The sequence below is a fragment of the Colossoma macropomum genome, unplaced genomic scaffold, assembly GCF_904425465.1.
Source record: "Colossoma macropomum unplaced genomic scaffold, Colossoma_macropomum, whole genome shotgun sequence".
NCBI lineage: Eukaryota > Metazoa > Chordata > Actinopteri > Characiformes > Serrasalmidae > Colossoma > Colossoma macropomum.
Genome location: NW_023494795.1, coordinates 16,878,074 through 16,895,488, shown reverse-complemented (window position 1 = coordinate 16,895,488; position 17,415 = coordinate 16,878,074). Strand labels below are relative to the sequence as shown.

Below are 17,415 nucleotides of genomic sequence, written 5' to 3'. Positions count from 1 at the left end.
AATCACATTTATTTGACAATCTAGCATTTGCTCACTTGAGTTCAACATCACATCACTGTAAATAATAATAATAATAATAATAATAATAATAAGAAGAAGAAGCAGAATGTTATTGTTACTTATTGTTCAAGTAAATCAGGTCACAACAATGACCCAGGTCCCATTCACACCAGCAGGAAATTTAGAGCGATTTCACTAAACCCCTTCATGATTACAGTGAACCTGTGGCTGTTTTTGTGATTGTTAGGGTCTTGTGACTATTTTGAACCAAAACAAAACAAACACTATTTCCAAACAAAACATTTTCTAATGAGCTTATTTTAAGTAAAAACTGTTTTATTTGAGGTCTGTCCAGCTGGCCGCCGGTACTTGGTGCACAGCCTGCTGTTGTTGCCTCAGGAAATGGTGGTAGGAACTGTCTCACTTTTTGTCTCATTGACTTGAATCTAGGTTTAATTTAAATACTGTTTTGGATCCAGCGCAATAGTAATTCAGTCAGAGCCAGTAATTCAGTCAGAGCCATCCCTGCTAGAAGAACCAGCATAGTACAGCACTGCTGGTCACCAGCAAAACCAGCATATGTCATGTTTTGGACACTGGTATGCTGGTCAACCAGCATGACCATGCTGGGTGACCAGCTAAACCAGCACAGACCAGCTTAGACCAGCATGGAATGCTTGCCGGTTTGTGCTAGTCTTTTCAGCAGGGATATCTGTAAGATATGCTAATAGTCAGTGACTCACTAATAGACATTTAATAGACTAAACTTAAACTAATGTGTTAACCTTCAGTTCAATTAAAAACTGGAATCAACCCATCATGTTTTGATTTACAGTGACAGAGATTAACTTTGTCAGAAAATATGTCACTCCAGGCCTTCTGCCTTCTAAGAGTCCTAGATCACTTGCTGTGAGTATGAGTGATAACCTTATCAGTGTGCTTCAATCAATGGTAGAAAACAGTGGCAGCTCTGTGCCAAGACTCTTCACTGAAGGAGACTGTAAATTTGCTATAAGGTAAAATGTATGTTGATATGTATGTTAAAAACGTCAAATAAAACTTGGAATGTTACAGTGCACATTTTAAATGTCTGTGTTTAATCTAGAACGGCCAAAAAAATTCATTTGAATTGCTGTTAGCTTAGTGCTAACATGCTACTAGAATCCAATAGGGATAGGGAATCCCATGCTGATTTCTAACAGAAGTATCTATTACCACTGGATATTATGGAGTTCACTGTTCTACAGGGACACGGAAAAATGTGATATGATTAGATGAGTCATTCGTCACAATATTATTGGTGGGTGAGTGCATGTGTGGTGTATGCCAAGAGAATGATATAGGCCTGAATAATTGACCCCTACAGTGAGGGGGTCAGTTGGCTCTGTTATGCTGTGAGGGGTATTTTGCTGGCAACATTTAGGTCCTCATGTGCCCTTAGACAAAACAAAGTTATTCTGACTGATCGCCTTTGTCCTACATTGAAACATTTCTATCCTGGTGATCTCTTCCAGGATAACAAAGCTCCCAACAACAGGGCCTGAGGGGTGACTGAATAATTTTGATGAAAATTATGTATTAAAATTATGTATAAAAATTATGTAAATCCTATGGGATTGCAAATCTAGACCCAATTCAACAACAATGGGAGATTTTGGACTGATGTGTTAGACAGTGCTCTCCACCACCACCATCAAAATACCAATTGAGAGCGTATCTTTTGGAAAAGTGGTGTTCTGTCCCTCCAGTACAGTTCCAGAGATTATAGAATACACACCAAGGTGCACTAAAGCTGTTCTAGTGGCTTGTGGTGGCCTGACACCTTAATAACATCTTACTCATTATGTTGTTTCTTTCCTTGAATTCGTCATTTTGAAGGAGTGAGGGGGAGTGCAGTATTGTGTGTGTGTGTGTTTGAGACTGAGCATGGGTGAGTGCGGCCAGTGAGCGTGGGTGCCTGAGAGTATGTGTGCGTGTGTGGGTGAGTGAGCATGTGTAGGAGCACTCATAAACCGCTGCTCGTCTCATGTGAGCAGCCTGAGTGAGTGTGTGACAGGAGAAGAGCGGTGTGTGTGCTTCTGTGGAAGAGGCTTGCGACTCCTGCTCCCTTTGAGAGCGTCGTGTTTATTTTCAGAAGCCGCACCCTGAAAAAAAGGTCACGGTGATGGAGGAGCTCTCTTGTGGAGAAGAAGTGAAAATCATCTCTGGGCTGTCAGGTCACAGCTCCAGCACTACTTGACTGAACTGAGTAGTGCCTCATTTCCCAAGAGTCACCTGTTCTCTCTGACATTGTGCTTTTAGGGCTCTGTCGAGGGAGAGCCTCCGTCAGCGAGGAATAAAACCAAAGTGACAGAGGCTTCTGCCCTTGTGCAGGTAGCCACCACCTTTCACTGTGCCAGAGAGGAGATACAGAGATGGCGCTTTGAAGTAGAGCTGTTATAGAGCCTGAGATTCTGGTCTGAACCGAATGCAGTCCAACAAAATTCTGCCCAAACCTGACCCCAACCTGATGTGAGTCCAACAAAATTTCTTATCACCGATAATGGAAAAAGGTCAACATTCTTAAAGGGGAATTCCATGGATTTTTCAAAACTTCACAGTGGTTTGTGAAAGGTGAAGTTCTTTATTCTAGAGACAATTACTGAATCAGAAGTGTTCACAGTGGTGGTGATTGGAACCAGACATCTAACAAGTTTACTGCCTCTAAAAGGTCCCTCGGAAAAAGTTATTACATGACATGGTTATGAATACGCTGCCTGATGCCTGAGACATTGTTGCACATTAGCTGGAGCTGGAATCATAAGCTAGTATTGTTCACTGTGGGCGGTGATAGGAACCAGATATTGAAAGTGTTTATTGCTTTTGAACACTTTCTCAAGAAAAACAATTACTTGAAATGTTTATACTTGATGCCTAAAACATTGTTTTACAATAATTTTGAAATCAGATTTTGAGATCAGCTTTAAATACATTCATAGTGAAGAGGAACATGCAGGACATTGTAAGCAAAAACAGATTTACTGCTATTCTACCATCAACAACAATACATATAAAAGTTAGAAAACACATTTTACTGGTCAGTTTGTAAATAAAATGGCCATTTTTGCATTGTAGACATCCTGGTTGCTATCACCACTACTGTGAAGAAACCTGAGCCAGTAAGTTTCTCTACAATGTATCATTTCACATCACACCACTGTATGACTTTGTTCACAGTTCTACGACAGAATTACAGAAATTTTGAAAAATCATTGGAATTTTGCTTACATACAAAATGTCAGTTGAGTGATCTAAGTATGTACGTGTCCAAATCTCCCTTTTATAGTCTAGCCAATATGAGCCTGGACCACATGGTTTAAGCTTAGGTTGACTAAGACATTAGTTGGACCATGATGATTAAATCATGCTAAATACATGGTCATATCTTAGCAGGCTTTGTTACACTATTGTCAAACTATTGGTGTGCATATAAACATTGACAAACAGTGCATTGATTAACAGTTGTCACAAGATCATCAATAAGCACTACATTTGGCTCACTTGGTTCTGTGGTCCTATATTGTGAGTACCCATGAGACCATATAGTGTCCCATTTCTCATTTTGGCATTCAAATATTTTTGCTGGGTGAGCAAGTACTTTCTTGAACTTAGCACCCTGAGGTCTCGCTGTTTACATACGAATGTTGTTGATGTCACCAAATTGCAGACTTTTAGAGAACTGCAGGGCTTATGGCGCCTTTTGGGACAGGCCTGTGCTGGTCCTTGTGGATTGCACTGTCAAAACCATGAGTGACTCCAGGAAGAGTAAAATAGCAAGAATAACAAAGGCAGCAGCAAATGCAGGACAAAATCTATTGAATGGAGACCATAAGGGTGGCTATGAGAACATGGGTGTCCAATATGAACTCGAAACAAACCCAAAAAAGTTTTAAAATGATATCCAAATCAGGACATGACTATTTTCTTCAGGTTTGGTCAAATATTTCAGGGTCCACTTTGAAGAATTAGTGCTTTGGATTCTGTGTTCTGTACTTTTCAGGTCTGATTTCAGTGCCTAGAAAGCAGACCCTAAAAGTAGCTGAATCTGAATCTGAATCTGAAATAACCTGAAATTTCTACAAACGGCTCACTGTTCAGGACGTTGGTAAATAGTACACTCTGGTGGGGAATGATCTAGGATTCAGGCAGCGTCGCTTTTGTGAGGGTAGCCATTTTGGCAGTGAGTGGAGGAGCTGGCAGACTTTGTCCACAAAGAGCAAGACAGCTGCTGTTGGGTAAAAGCAGCCTAATTCACTGCTTGTGTCAACACATCTTCGTCTGAGAGCCCCTTCAGCTAACACCTGACATGTGTCCACAGAAAGGCACTGACATGTTATAGCATATGTGCCTTTAATATGTTGTCAAACCAAGCTAGTAAGCACCTCGGTAGAAAATGATCAACAGTGCTATCATATTCCAAACGTCTAGGCAAGGTGCTTCGTATTTGTAACAGATTTTACATAAACAGGACATTCGTGGCATATTGAGTAGATAGGTTATTGAACTGGTACAATCCAGAGATTGTGTTCTGTTTTTTTTCCAGGTTTTTGTCTTCAAAAGTTGGCTAACATGACTGCAAAAGATGTTTAATTAGAATAATTTAGATGTTGGTAAAACAATATATAGTTATAATTCATATGGAAAACATCCAGTGAACAATCTCTGTGACTGTAGACAGTTATGACTTGAAACACAAAAGCAGTAGAAGAAATAATGTTAGATAAAAAACATAATGTAAATGGCAAGCAATATGTGCAAATGTGTCTAGGGAACAAATGAAAAATATGATTAAGGAATATCATATCTTATACTATGTTATAGTAGCTTTACATTAAACATAATATAAGAAAGCTGTAAAATATAATCTATTGTACATATTCATAGTAATCTACATTTGCAAAGAAGCACTATTGCTGATGAACTACATGTTTACATTGATTGAAATTCATCTTGACATATATTAAATTTCTGTATTACACATCAAATTATAAGCTGTTCAACTAATGGGAGTGGTGGGTCAATAGGGTCAAATATTGAAGACTTTGGTCCAAAGCAAATAAATATATAGGCTACCTCAAAGTCAATACATCATTTAAACCAGGCACAAATGAAATCTAATGCTAATATTGTAGATGACTCATAATGGTATGGATAAAAAGAATGTACAACTCAGTCACAGTAGCTGGCTACCACTAGAGTTTGGCACGTGAGTTATTTCAGCAAAGACAGTCTCTCAGGCCTCAGCTCCCCCTACTGGATGGGAGGTCTGTCAACAGGTGGGTGGCTCTAGTGCGGGTGATACTGCAGTCAGACCTAACTGTAGGAGCCTCCTGCTCACTCTTGTCCATCATGAAGACATTCACAGTATTAGGTTGGATTGGTGCCAGCTACTGCCCTTCAGTTTGCTGTCACTCTGCCAGCCTCCTCAACCTCTGCCGACGGCTCTTCACCTGAAACACATTTAGTTTCCACACGCTGTCAATGATCTTACATTAAAATGTGGTGCATAAATGTGGCCTTTGTTACATGTCATGGCAGTTAGCATTGCTTCATCCTCTGCTTGTTTGAACACGATTGGAGCTTGATAGCTCATTATTTACACTCATAAAAACTGAGGTGCCAAAGGGTTCTTTGAAGAGATGTCATGAAACTGTGTTTCCCAGGCTGGTCCTCAGGGCCTCCCAAGTGGTCCACATTTTTTGCTCCAATCTAAGTCACAATATATAGGATGAAGGAAAAATGTGGACCGTCTGGGTGGTCCTGAGGACCAAGTAGGGAAACACTGCCATACAGGAACCATTGTTGGATCCATAAACCACTTTTTGGTATCAAAAATGAGACATTCTTCAGGGAAGCAAAGATGGCACCTGTATTTTAAGGGTGTACTGTTATGCTTTTAACCTGTCTAAATCAACAGACTTCAAGGTTTTACTCTACACTCAATGGAATAAAACTTGTTCATTGGAAATTCTCACCTGCTTTCTTGGCCTGGGTGTCTCTGGTTTCATCTGTAGGGCTCAAGTCATCTGGAGGCCATCGCAACTCTCCACTCTCCACCTCTCCACTTTCAGTGGGCTCCACCACGATGGACGGCAAACGTTTGGAAAGCTTAGGGTACCGCTCGTGCGAATCTGGAAAAACCTGCAGCACAGGAGTCATTGGAGTCATTCTTTTCTTGAGTTATGGCTTCTTGTCATGCATGCAAGATCAATAAGGTTATAACCATATTTCCCCAAAATATCCCCTCAGATTATCAAGGGTTTAGAGCAGCGAGATCTCATTAGAGCATGGAGGCATGCACACACTGCTGAAAGCTCTTGAAGCGAATTAACAGGCTTAAGGCAACCGCAATCCATATTCAGCCCTGAAGAGTTCAACACTCCGCTTTGAATATCTATGCACGTCCATTATGGCCAATCAGAGAGTCTGTTGCCGAGGTGATCGCTCGGGATAAGAATAAACACATGTTTACAGACTGTTCCCCACTGTGTGCTACTCCAAAGGCTCCATTAAGAGCAGCAAGATGGGTCTCAATAATGAAGCGTCCAGCATTCACCTCACGTCATGCATAGGTCCTTCGACCACGCCACTGCTCTGTTTAGAGTTCAGGAGAGCGAGATGTGACTTATGTCATGTATGATTATTTCTAAAGTGCACTTGTGAAGTGACGGAGATGAAAGAGAGAGAAAGAGAGGGACGGAAGACAGAAAAAGGTCAAGAGACTGTGCCAAGCCATAACGATAAATACAGAATGGCATATTGATCAAACTCCAGAGAATTCTTCATGTTAGCCGCCATCACAAAACAGAAAGGGGACACATAGGATCTATTCAACTGCATGTATGGGCAGTGTTCATTCATGCACACGCACACAAAAAATGTAATGATGATAATTTCCTGAAAAGATTGTGACCTTTCAAGTCTCTCCCGAGCTTGCTGGAAGCAATCTGAATTCATCTGGTCTTTATGAGCATACAGACATCAGATTGGCTTTTAGGGGGCAATGAGAGCAAAACGAAAGGGATAGCAATCAGGCTGAAGTGATGGAGGTGCAGTCAGAAATAGATCCTGTCAACAGAGAGCAATGGAGGGACATTTACACCTGTCAGCCATCCGCGGGGACGCTGGGGAAGCAGAGATGAGAAGAGGAAAGAGGCAATGGAGACACCTCACAACTCAGAACACAGTATGTGTTCTTGCATGCGTGTGTTCTCTGTGTGTCTATGTGCAATGAGCATGTGTCAGCAATTTCTCTGACTGTATGAACCAGTTAGAATTCAGCTAGTGTCCCTGAATCATCCTGTGTACATGATGATAAAGAGCAGCTTAATAAGAGGGTGTAAAAATCCATAAAAGATAAAACGGAGTCACAAAAGTTTATATTATAGCAAAACAATTACTCTATTGTAAAAGATTTAATCATAAAATCATATGCATGTGAGGACAAAATTGATGATGATTGTTTATGAATAAAAATGTAAAACTAAGTCAGTTCAAACAATCAGTAAAAAAATTCGCTGAAGATTTATCTATAATTTTCCCAAATTACCACAGATAGCCTGCATTGAAATGTCTCAGATGTACATATCAGTGTAAAGTGACAGGAGCAACACTCAATGACAATAATAACACAGTACATTGCTATTTCTGTTAGCAGGTTTTGTTATTCCTTTGCTGTGAGGTTAATTTAAACAGGATTACTATCACATAATGAGCTCTGGAGTCAATTAATTATATTAGGTTAATTGTTATCAAACTTAAAAAGAAAAAAACAACTATAGACATTGCAGATTTCATCAGTAATGTCTTAAATTGCAGGTTAAACTAATCCAACTTGAACAGGTCACCTGAAAACCGATGTTCTGGTCTCCAGATGCTCCATAGTCTCCAACCGCCGTCTCGCAGGTGTTCATCACCTCCGTCATAATGTCCTGCACACTAAAAAGCCTAAAATAAGAAATGACAAGGAAGTGAACTCCCCAGCACAAAGCCATTACTGTCAGAAAGCTCAGCCAATGCATCCATGCTCTCATTTGCCTATGAATGTGGCTGAGCCTGAATGAAACCAGCCACCTGAAATAACCACAGCTGGGTTATTTTCTCAGTTCTAAATAAGTGAGACCAGCCAAAAATATCCTTTCCAGCTTCCACATCTTAAGCCAGGGGCTTGCCATGGTTCATTTGGCTGCTGCTTATTCAGATCAGCTCATCAAGCAATTTGGAGTTGAAATTGTATTCGCACAATATTGAGCCCGCTGACAGCTACAGAAACCAGAACTTTGAGAATTCATGAAAATACATTTGAAATGTACCAAGCAGTTTGTCTGAACTAAATCAGAGAGGAAGATATTTTTGGTCTCAGCTGCACAAATCAGAGCAAATAAGGAGGGCAGTTTGGTTTGTGGACATCATCCCTGATCTTTTTGGGGAACATTTCAAAACCCTAAATACTTCTGTCAAAAATAACTAGGATAGTCTGTCTTCCTGAGCCCAGACTGAAACCCATAATAAAAACCCATGAAAAAATGGCACAACTACATATGGTAAGTTGAGTTTTATTTTCACTGACAGTCAAATCACAGCCCAGTCCTGTGGAGGTCCATTCTGTAGTTCAAGTCCAAGTCTATAATGTATGCTATTTCTGATACACATCTCAATAACTGTTCATTGAATCAGGCATAGCTATCATTAATGATGTATCAGTATGAAGATTCTGACTGATGTAAGTCACTGATATCTCACCCTTAATACATCATCCATATCAATGTATTATGGATGTTTTCTTTTTAATGTTCAAAATTATCAGTATAATAGATCAAATTACATTTCCTGGTGTGAAATTCAATATTAGATCCCATTTGCATAGGAGCCTCTAATTTTTTTGATAGTTAAAAGAGGTTTTGAGTATTGCCAAATGTGTATGGTCATCTAATACATCAGCTAAACCAAAAGATCATCTTGTTGCCTTTAAAAAAGTCCTGAATACTTCTAGTTAAAGCTAAGATACTTTAAACAAATGAATGAGTCAATCAATGAATCAATGAATCAGTGATGTGTATGTATGTGATGTAATTAGTTGACCTGTAGTCTCAGAAATGAAAAGTGGAAAAGTGAAATACTTTCTAAGTAAACAGTCCTGTACCATGGTGCCATGGACAGTGCCATGGTCAGTAAATAAACCTGGTGGTGTCTTACTAATTAATATTGCTTTCAGCATTTTTGAGAACTGCTCAGACAGACAGCACTGAATTGATTCATTGACTTTAGACTCATACTTTGCACATGTAAAGGTTACAGGTATGACTGTATGTGTGTGTATGAGTGAGTGATGGTAGGAATGCATGTTTTATTTTATCTTTATTTTATTTTTTTGTATTGTATCTTATTGTATTTTATTTTACTCACTACATGTAAATGTTTGATACTGTGCACTGTGAGCTCCTGTAACCAAAACCAAATTCCTTGTATGTGTAAGCATACCTGGCCAATAAAGCTTGATTCTGATTCTGATTCTAAGGGAAGCCAAAGTAAGGCACTCTACAGCTTTTCTTTTACAGAGTTTTCTTAGCACCTTTCTGCATTTGAATGGATCCCTCAAATTTTCATCCTCAAATTGTTTAGTTCAACAAGGTCAAGGACTGGCCTACATAGATATTAGGCCATTTGACATCTGTTGAATTTTAAAAAGTTGGCTTGATTGCCTGCAGGAATGCAGTGCGCATTTGAAGCATTTTTGGGGTCTTTCATTGTTGTTGTGTTTTTAATTCTCTATAAATGTTGAAACCTTGTCTAAGGCTGCCTGACTCAGACTGTACATTTCCCACACAGTGCTGCATAATCATGTAGAGTAAATGTAAGGTGGCATTTCATCCACTGACATGAGACAGATAATTTTCTGTCAGTCTGAAACCTCATCTTTGCTTAAGAAGAGAAGTCATGGCCAGGCTGCAAGACATTTTTGCATTTGAATAAACTTGGTAAAAGGATCTGTGCTGATTTTTTAAAACTGGGGTAACATTTTATTTATATAGCCCATTATAGATGCTCTCTAGATACTCATCATGCAGTGAACTAAATACTTAGTAAATTTATTAAAATTCTCCTTAATTTTTCTTAACCCTAACCCCAACACTAAACCTAACCCTAACCATAACTCTGGTCCTAAACCTAACCCTGGAACTGACCTTAACGCTAAGCTGAACACTGTTGAGAAAGAACTATAGATAATCTTTTGCCCTCCACCCAATGACTGCTGGGATAGGCTCCAGCTCCAGCTCAAGTGGCTTGGAAAATGTGTGTGTGTGTAGATAATCTATGAAGGGCTATCTACATAAAGCAGGACTTGGGATGTGTATTAATATTTGCATTGTTTGAATCGTTTGTTGCATGAGTCAAAAAAACAGCTGATTATATTATTCTCAGACCTTAATGGGAGGGGCAATACAAGGGGATGCCTTCCCCATTGAAAAACAAATCATCCACTTTTTCAATCCCTTTTAGCTTATTGTGATATTCCTTGTTAAAGGTGTGATATAAGCATTATGTGATACACTCTAAGATGTCTATTATAGATATTTCAATTCCATCTATATTTGAGATGTAGACTTCAAGTTACCCTGGATATTTTGGAAGTTCTTCATGTCAAACCAACAAGTTACGATCAAGTAAAAGCAAGTATGCACACTTTTAATTGGGAAAAATCTAATGACGGTAGAAGTATGAGCTTATCATTGCTGTCGGGAAACAAAATCTTGTGTCTCAGAAAAAGTAATGTTTCAGTAGAAGGAAAAAACATTCTTAACTTTAAATGGGAGTTTAGATTTTACACTTTTGGACCATTTCTGTTGGTCTGTTTTTCATGACATTTTGACACAGTGTGACAACAAAAATGGAGAAAAAAGGGGTTTTGTTCTGACAGTGATGTTATACTTTTTCACTTTAGAAAATAGAGGTCTGTCTAATCACAGTATAAAACAGTATATAGTCAAAAATGCTTTTATTCCATAGACATCACAACCATGACGTACCCTGTGGTCATTTGAACCACCGTCCCACTGAGTATGCTGCGTGTAACACATAGACTTCTTGACCATGTCGGCCTAATCACTGGTGTAAACAAATGTCGCCTCGGCATAGTACGTTAATCTGACTGCAGACCTGTTATCAGTTCGGCATTTACATGGATAACGTCAGTCTCTTTAGGGCCTACTGATCTGAGATAAGGCGAGCGAGGAGGCTGCAGGAGCGTGTCATGAGCTTTGATGTGCCGAGCCCATAAGCTTGCCATAAGCTTCAGAGGTGACAGGTGAGACAATGCTATCCGCTGCTAGATAAGTTCCACTTTAACAGATTTTTCCTTACTTATCCGCAATGAGGAGTAGCTGATCCTGGCATTGCGGCTTATCGTCCCTGATACAGGTGTCAGTGTAGTCCGTTCACTCAGAAAGAGAGACTGGGGATGAATTGATGGGGGGTGGGGGGTGGTGAGTGAGTGAGTGAGTGGGTAGATGAAAGTGAGAAGTAAAAGAGCAGTAATATAAAGCAAAAGAGATTAAAGGACCATGAAAAGAAAAAAAAAACTGCCTCCTACGGCCTTAACGTGGTCAGGATACTTCCATGAAACAAAGCTGTAACACCACAGCAAGTAGCACAACAAGCCACAGTGACGAAGGAAAAAAAAACTTTACTAAAAGCACTATTCAAATTGATCTGCCACGGCGGCGGCACGACCTGAAGCGGAAGAAAGAAAAAGAGAGGGAGGCCGAGTTGTTTGTGCGCTCTCTCTCTCTCTCTCTTTCTCTCTCTCTCACTGGGTTGAGAATGGACTAATTATTCATGCTTGTTATTATGATCACAGTGGCCAACACAAACGCGGCTCGCTCGGCGGGCACCGGGGGCCCTTGTTAGCATACAAGCCTTTTCATTGGTAAATTTGAGCGGCAGAGACAAAGCGGCCTTGAGTGAGGGATCAAAGGGCCATGCTTGTGTTTGGTGCCATTTATAGTGGGACAAAGGCGCAGTCAAAGGCTGTCTCTGTGGGCGGCCGCACAAAGCCTTCATTTGCTCATCAAAATATTTTCAGAGGGGCAACCCCTAAAGACAGTGGACGTGTTAATTCATCCACAGAGGATGCGTGCAAAATAAAAAAAAAAGTGTAAGCTTTTGTGTCTGTGTCTGTGTCTGTGTGTGGGCAGGAACAGTTATGTCAGCTGCATATATGTATGTACGCGTGTGTCTGTGTCTGCGTTTGAAATCTCTCAGGAGCTGATTCATAAGGCTGCATTACTGGAAGCTATAGCTGGTGAAAGGTACCACTCAGGACAATGAAGAGGAAATGACTGATTTCCACAAACAGCCCCGTTTTCTTTCAATTAAAGGTGCCCTGAGGTGTTGCTGTGCAAGGCTTGACAGTCAGGGAGGCAAAAAATAGAGATGGTTTCCTGAATAATTGAACATGGCTGGGTCCAAGGACAGAGTTCAACCACCCACCCCCATCCCCACCCCCCTCCCAGCTGTATGGAAAATCTTATTCAAATCCAGGGAAATGATGGATACTGGCCTGACTGGTGCTTCTGCTGCCATCCACCAATGGATAGCGCGGACACAACGCCTCACAGATGACTAAACATTATCTTTGCTAGCCTCAGGTAACAATACAGGGAACTGGGGATGCTATGATTAGAGCAAATAGAACTATCTAAGTCATGTGAGTCGTACACGAAACCGCTGACGGCACGATAGGTGAGCACAAGAGTCTCAGAGCAAACTGCAAAATAGTGAAACCTGCACTCTTTAAAATAAAGGGTTCTTTTGAGGCCTTACAGCTTTAAAAAAAAGAAAACAGTTCAGTGGTTCTTTAGTCAAGGCAGTGGTTATATATCGCACCGTGGACACTTAAAGAACCATTTGAATACATGTGGTTCTTTGCATGGTTAAATGGTTCTTCTTCATGATGGAAAACCTGATGGCTCTTTGGAGCAGTGGCTCTCAAAGTCATCTTCAGGGACCCTCCATATTTTTTCTCCATCCCAATGTGTCACGAGTTGGAATGGATAGAAAATGTGGGGTCCCTGAGGACCAGTTTTAGGACCACTGCTTTAAAGGACCTTTCTAACAATGGTTCAACAGCACTAAGAAATCAAAGCACCTTTTTGAGGTATTATATAGAACCGTTTTCGCTAAGAATGTAGAAAAACCATATTTGGACATTCACAAAAAGGATAATCTATTAAAAAAGGTCTTCATGAGTTCAACATAGTTTTTTCTATGGCATTGTACCAGAAAAAACCTTGTTGGCAACTTTAATTTTAAGATTGCATGTAAAACACAGCAACTTGGCAAAACTTGCAGTTCACAATCTCCAAAAACTCGAGCTGGATCATGTGCTGAGCGATTCTGGCACTTCATGAGGGAGCTGATCTCCTGAAGCTGGACCGCTCTATCTGAGAGATGTAATACTGTTGTAGCATACTTGAGATTTGAGTCTAATATTACCCCATGAGAGATTAAATCCACAGCACACAATCTCAAATGTTACATAATTTGAAAAATATGTACTTGCAATGGCAGAACATAGCTGGAGAAAAAAATGGCAGCAGCGTACGGCATGTACCTTAGTAGTTTAATGGATATATTTCCAGCTGAGCGAAGGGCTGTAATGTAAGCATTCTTAGTGGGTCAGAACCACAGATATCATAGACGATGTGTGGTCTGTATTTCTGAGGATGGTTTAACTTGTTGGTATGACGCAAGAAATTTCCAATAGATTTCATGCAGCTTGGAGAATAAATCTCAAATATTGATGCAGTACAGTATCTATAATAGACATCTCAAGATATCACAACAATTATACCACAATTATTTCAGGGTATACATTATAGATATGACTTGCGATATTATACTAAACAAAAGCATTAACAAAAGACTGGTTTATACTATGAAGAGCCTCCTGTCGGCTGGTGCTAAGTAACTGAACTTCTTGCAGTTTCAGAATAATTCCTTCCAGGGATTTTCTTAAAAAAACCCTCCGTCTGTAAGAGGTTGAGATCTGTGCCTAGTTTTATGATTACATGTTCAATTCAGCTCAGAGGTGCTGTTAACATCCAGTTTATGAACAAGCAGAAATCAGCCTGTGTCTGAAGTGAAGGGCATTGTGTTTCAGTGTGGTGAGTGATGTGTGGGTTGTGGGGTCTTACCTGTTTCTTCAGTGCTGCTGAGGGTCCCCGTGTGCGCCGCTCTGTGTGGCCGCTGTGCCGCTGCTGGACGAGTATGTGCGGTGTGTTCGGTAAGCAGTGTGCAGTGAGCGCGCGCTCCCACCCTCCAGCTCTCTGATAGATCCGCGCGCGCAGCAAACTTGTTAACGAGTGAAATTTCACGCGCAGCAGCCGAGACACAGGAGACACGCGCGTGCGAGCGGCGTTTGGGCTCAGCCAATGAGTGACACGGAGAGCAGTGCCGCGAGCTTGTGCGTGGTATGGGGTGCTTGCTTGTGTTTGTGTGTGCTTGTCTTGCTATCCTTGTGAGGACTACATGTAACGTAAATTTTGTTTCATCACAAATTACTTTTCTTCTGGAAAAACTGAAAGAGCAGAAAATTCGCCTTTTGAATCCTGAGGTTAGGGTTAGGTTTAGGTTTAGGTGCGGGTGTAGTATTACTTGGCTACAGTAATAACAAAATCAACAGAAATCAATGGATGTCCTCACTAGTAATGTAAAACAAACGCGTGTGTGTGTGGGGGGGTGGAGTGTGTGTGGAGGGGGATCTTTCACTTTCTTTCTTTCTCACTTTCTTTTTTCTTTCTTTCTTTCTTTCTTTTTTCTTTCTTTCTTTCTTTCTTCTCTTCTTTCTTTCTTTCTTTCTTTCTTTCTTTCTTTCTTTCTTTCTTTCTTCCTTCCTTCCTTTCTTTCTTTCTTTCTTTGATTCTTTAATACTTATGTGTTGATTATAGCCTGAAAAAAAAACAACTACATAGAATACAAATACTATCTTACTATACAACCCTGTTAGAAAACCCAGCATAGACCAGCAAAACCAGCATATCCTGTGTTTTGGATGCTGGTCAACCAGCATGACTATGCTGGGTAACCAAATAAACCAGCACCAACCAAATCAGCACAAGACCAGCATAAACCAGCTTAGACAAGCATGGAATTCATACTGCCCTATGCTGTTTTCAGCAGGGAAGTGATCATGATTCTTCTTCATTAGTCACTGACGCCTCTATAGTAATCAACATTAGCCTCTACAGTAATTCACAGTTTCTGCAGGGTACTGCAGCGCTGTGTTGTCTCTCGAATGTACTTCTGCAGTGTTTCTGGCACAAATAAGCCAAACACTTCATTTAAAAGCAAATTTTCAATGAATGATCACAGCTTCTAAACCACATACCTTGTGCAGGGCATGGGCAATTTATTCTCAGTCATGCATTTTTAATTAAATGGGTTATAAATTCTTAATAAACTATTATTGATCGTGTTACTGTGGAAGAGGCAGTCTGGTTGGCAGAATAGGTTACTGGCTGCAAAACTGCTGATTACTATCACGTTAAGAGCTGTAAAGTTATAATATTGTGTAGCAGCAGGACTGAGCAGTATAAAGACAAGATATGTAATATTTACCTTTTGGTAAATATGGACTCATTCTGAAACTAATGCCTGCAACACATTCCAAAAGCTGGAACAAGGGTAGTTTAAGACTAAGAATATTGTGAAGTATTCAAAAAAACATCTTGAACTGATGATGCAGTCATTCTTGGATATAAAACAAGCATTCAGGGAAGGCCTAGTCCTTTGTGAGCAAGAATGAGTTGAGGCTCACAACTTTGGCAAAAATGCATCAGCAAAAATCCAAAACCAAAAGATTCAGGAAATCCAGAGAAATCTGTACGTAAAGGAAAAGACCAAAAACCAAAATGAATGCCCATGACTTTCGACCTCTCATTAAAGCTGGCATGCTTCTGTGATGACATCATCACATGTGCTTAGGAATATTTTGAAAAACAGTAGTCAATAAACACCATCTGTCGCTGCATCCACAAATGCAAGTTAAGATTCTATGTACAATTGAAGTTATATGTCAACAGTGTCCAGAAAAGGTTTGAGCTCAGCTGAAATGGACTGATGCACAGTGGAAATGTGTTTTGTGATCTGACGAGTCCAACTTTAAGATTATTTATGAAAATAATGTACGCTGTGATATCCAGTCCAGATAAGATAAGGACGATCCAGACTGTTACCAGCATAGTTCAAAAGCCAGGGTCTGTCATAATATGTGGGTGTAATAATGCACTTGTACTTCTGTGAAAACACTATTAACTCTGAACACATTTTGGAGCAACTTGTGTTTCCTTTTTCACTTGTCTATACTATTTCAACATGACAACACCAACTCATATTCTGTGTTCTGTGTTACAACAGCATGGCTGAGTAATCAGAGAGTATAGGTGCTGGAGTGGCCTGTCTGCTGTCCAGAACTGTATCCCACTGAAAACATGTGTCTTATTGAGTGAAAGGTGATAACACAGTGGTAAACATGGTCCTGTCATGTATCAAATTTGGTGTGAGTACATATTCACAAAAACAATGAAATTTATATGGTAAAACATAACATGTTTTTTTGTACCATTTTCAATTTAATATAGGTACACTAACATACTAATCACTGCTTTCTGTTTTTATTTGCATTTCACAGCCTGTCACAACTATTTTGGAACTGAGTTTGTATATCTGTCTTTATATCTACATCTATACCAATATCTGCGTCCGTACTGCAGTACTGTGCAACTTTTAACATTGTACATGTTCATGTTCATGTTCAAGTACAATGTTATTCGATTTTCAGGAGATATATCTGAGCAGATTAGGTTTAAGATAACCAACATGCCCTGGGAAGGAAAAGGTAAAAGGAAGTTAAGTGAAAAAAGATACAAAAGATAGAAAGAGAAAGATATAAAGAAAATGGGACTCCTAACAACACAGTAGCCAAAAAGTTTAGAAGCTTAGTCGCTTGTTAGCATCATCCAAACTGTATGTCTAAATCATTACACACTTGCAAGTAAAAACAGAAGTTTCCAAAACTGGAGGTCAAAAATATTAAAGGGTACAGAGAAAATGGGTATCCAATCAACCATCCAATCTTCCAAAGACCTGGTAGGCCACTGAAACTGTCACCATCAGATAAACAGTGCTTAAAGCTTTCATCTTTTGGAGAGAGGAGAAAATCAAGCTCCTTTCTTACTACAGATCCAAAAAATCAACAGGTGTTTCTGTCCATCCTTCCACTGTGAGAAGAAAACTTAACACTATGGGTCTGAAAGGATGCGTAGCTGTCAAGAAACCATTACTGAGAAAAGGAAATACACAAAAAATTGCAAAACA

At 39.9% G+C, this 17,415-nt stretch overlaps 1 protein-coding gene across 3 annotated transcripts; it reads right to left on the bottom strand.

Annotated features, from left to right (window-relative positions):
• Nucleotides 1-4,375: 4,375 nt before the first annotated feature.
• Nucleotides 4,376-14,408, bottom strand: si:dkeyp-72h1.1 (uncharacterized protein LOC799956 homolog). 3 transcript variants are annotated; one of them, XM_036581647.1, is made up of 5 exons: nucleotides 14,235-14,408; nucleotides 7,887-7,977; nucleotides 6,015-6,180; nucleotides 5,448-5,489; nucleotides 4,376-5,224 (listed from the first exon to the last, which is right to left on the bottom strand). In XM_036581647.1, the coding sequence occupies exons 2-5, from the start codon at nucleotides 7,962-7,964 to the stop codon at nucleotides 5,160-5,162; spliced, it is 351 nt and encodes a 116-aa protein (XP_036437540.1). In that variant the 5' UTR covers nucleotides 7,965-7,977; nucleotides 14,235-14,408; the 3' UTR covers nucleotides 4,376-5,159. The 3 variants fall into 3 exon arrangements, with proteins under 3 accessions (XP_036437540.1, XP_036437539.1, XP_036437541.1); XM_036581646.1 differs by having other exon boundaries at nucleotides 7,887-7,986; nucleotides 14,235-14,407; XM_036581648.1 differs by having other exon boundaries at nucleotides 4,376-5,489; nucleotides 7,887-7,986; nucleotides 14,235-14,403.
• Between the last annotated feature and the right edge of the window lie 3,007 nt (nucleotides 14,409-17,415).

What these genes read in the sequence shown, in the direction of transcription:
- si:dkeyp-72h1.1 (XM_036581647.1), bottom strand. Translation starts at nt 7,964, where the DNA reads ATGACGGAGGTGATGAACACCTGCGAGACGGCGGTTGGAGACTATGGA. An exon ending in ACCAGAACATCGGTTTTCAG is followed by an intron (nt 6,181 to 7,886) that starts GTGACCTGTTCA and finishes CCTGTGCTGCAG; the next exon opens with GTTTTTCCAGATTCGCACGA. An exon ending in CACCCAGGCCAAGAAAGCAG is followed by an intron (nt 5,490 to 6,014) that starts GTGAGAATTTCC and finishes AATGTGTTTCAG; the next exon opens with GTGAAGAGCCGTCGGCAGAG.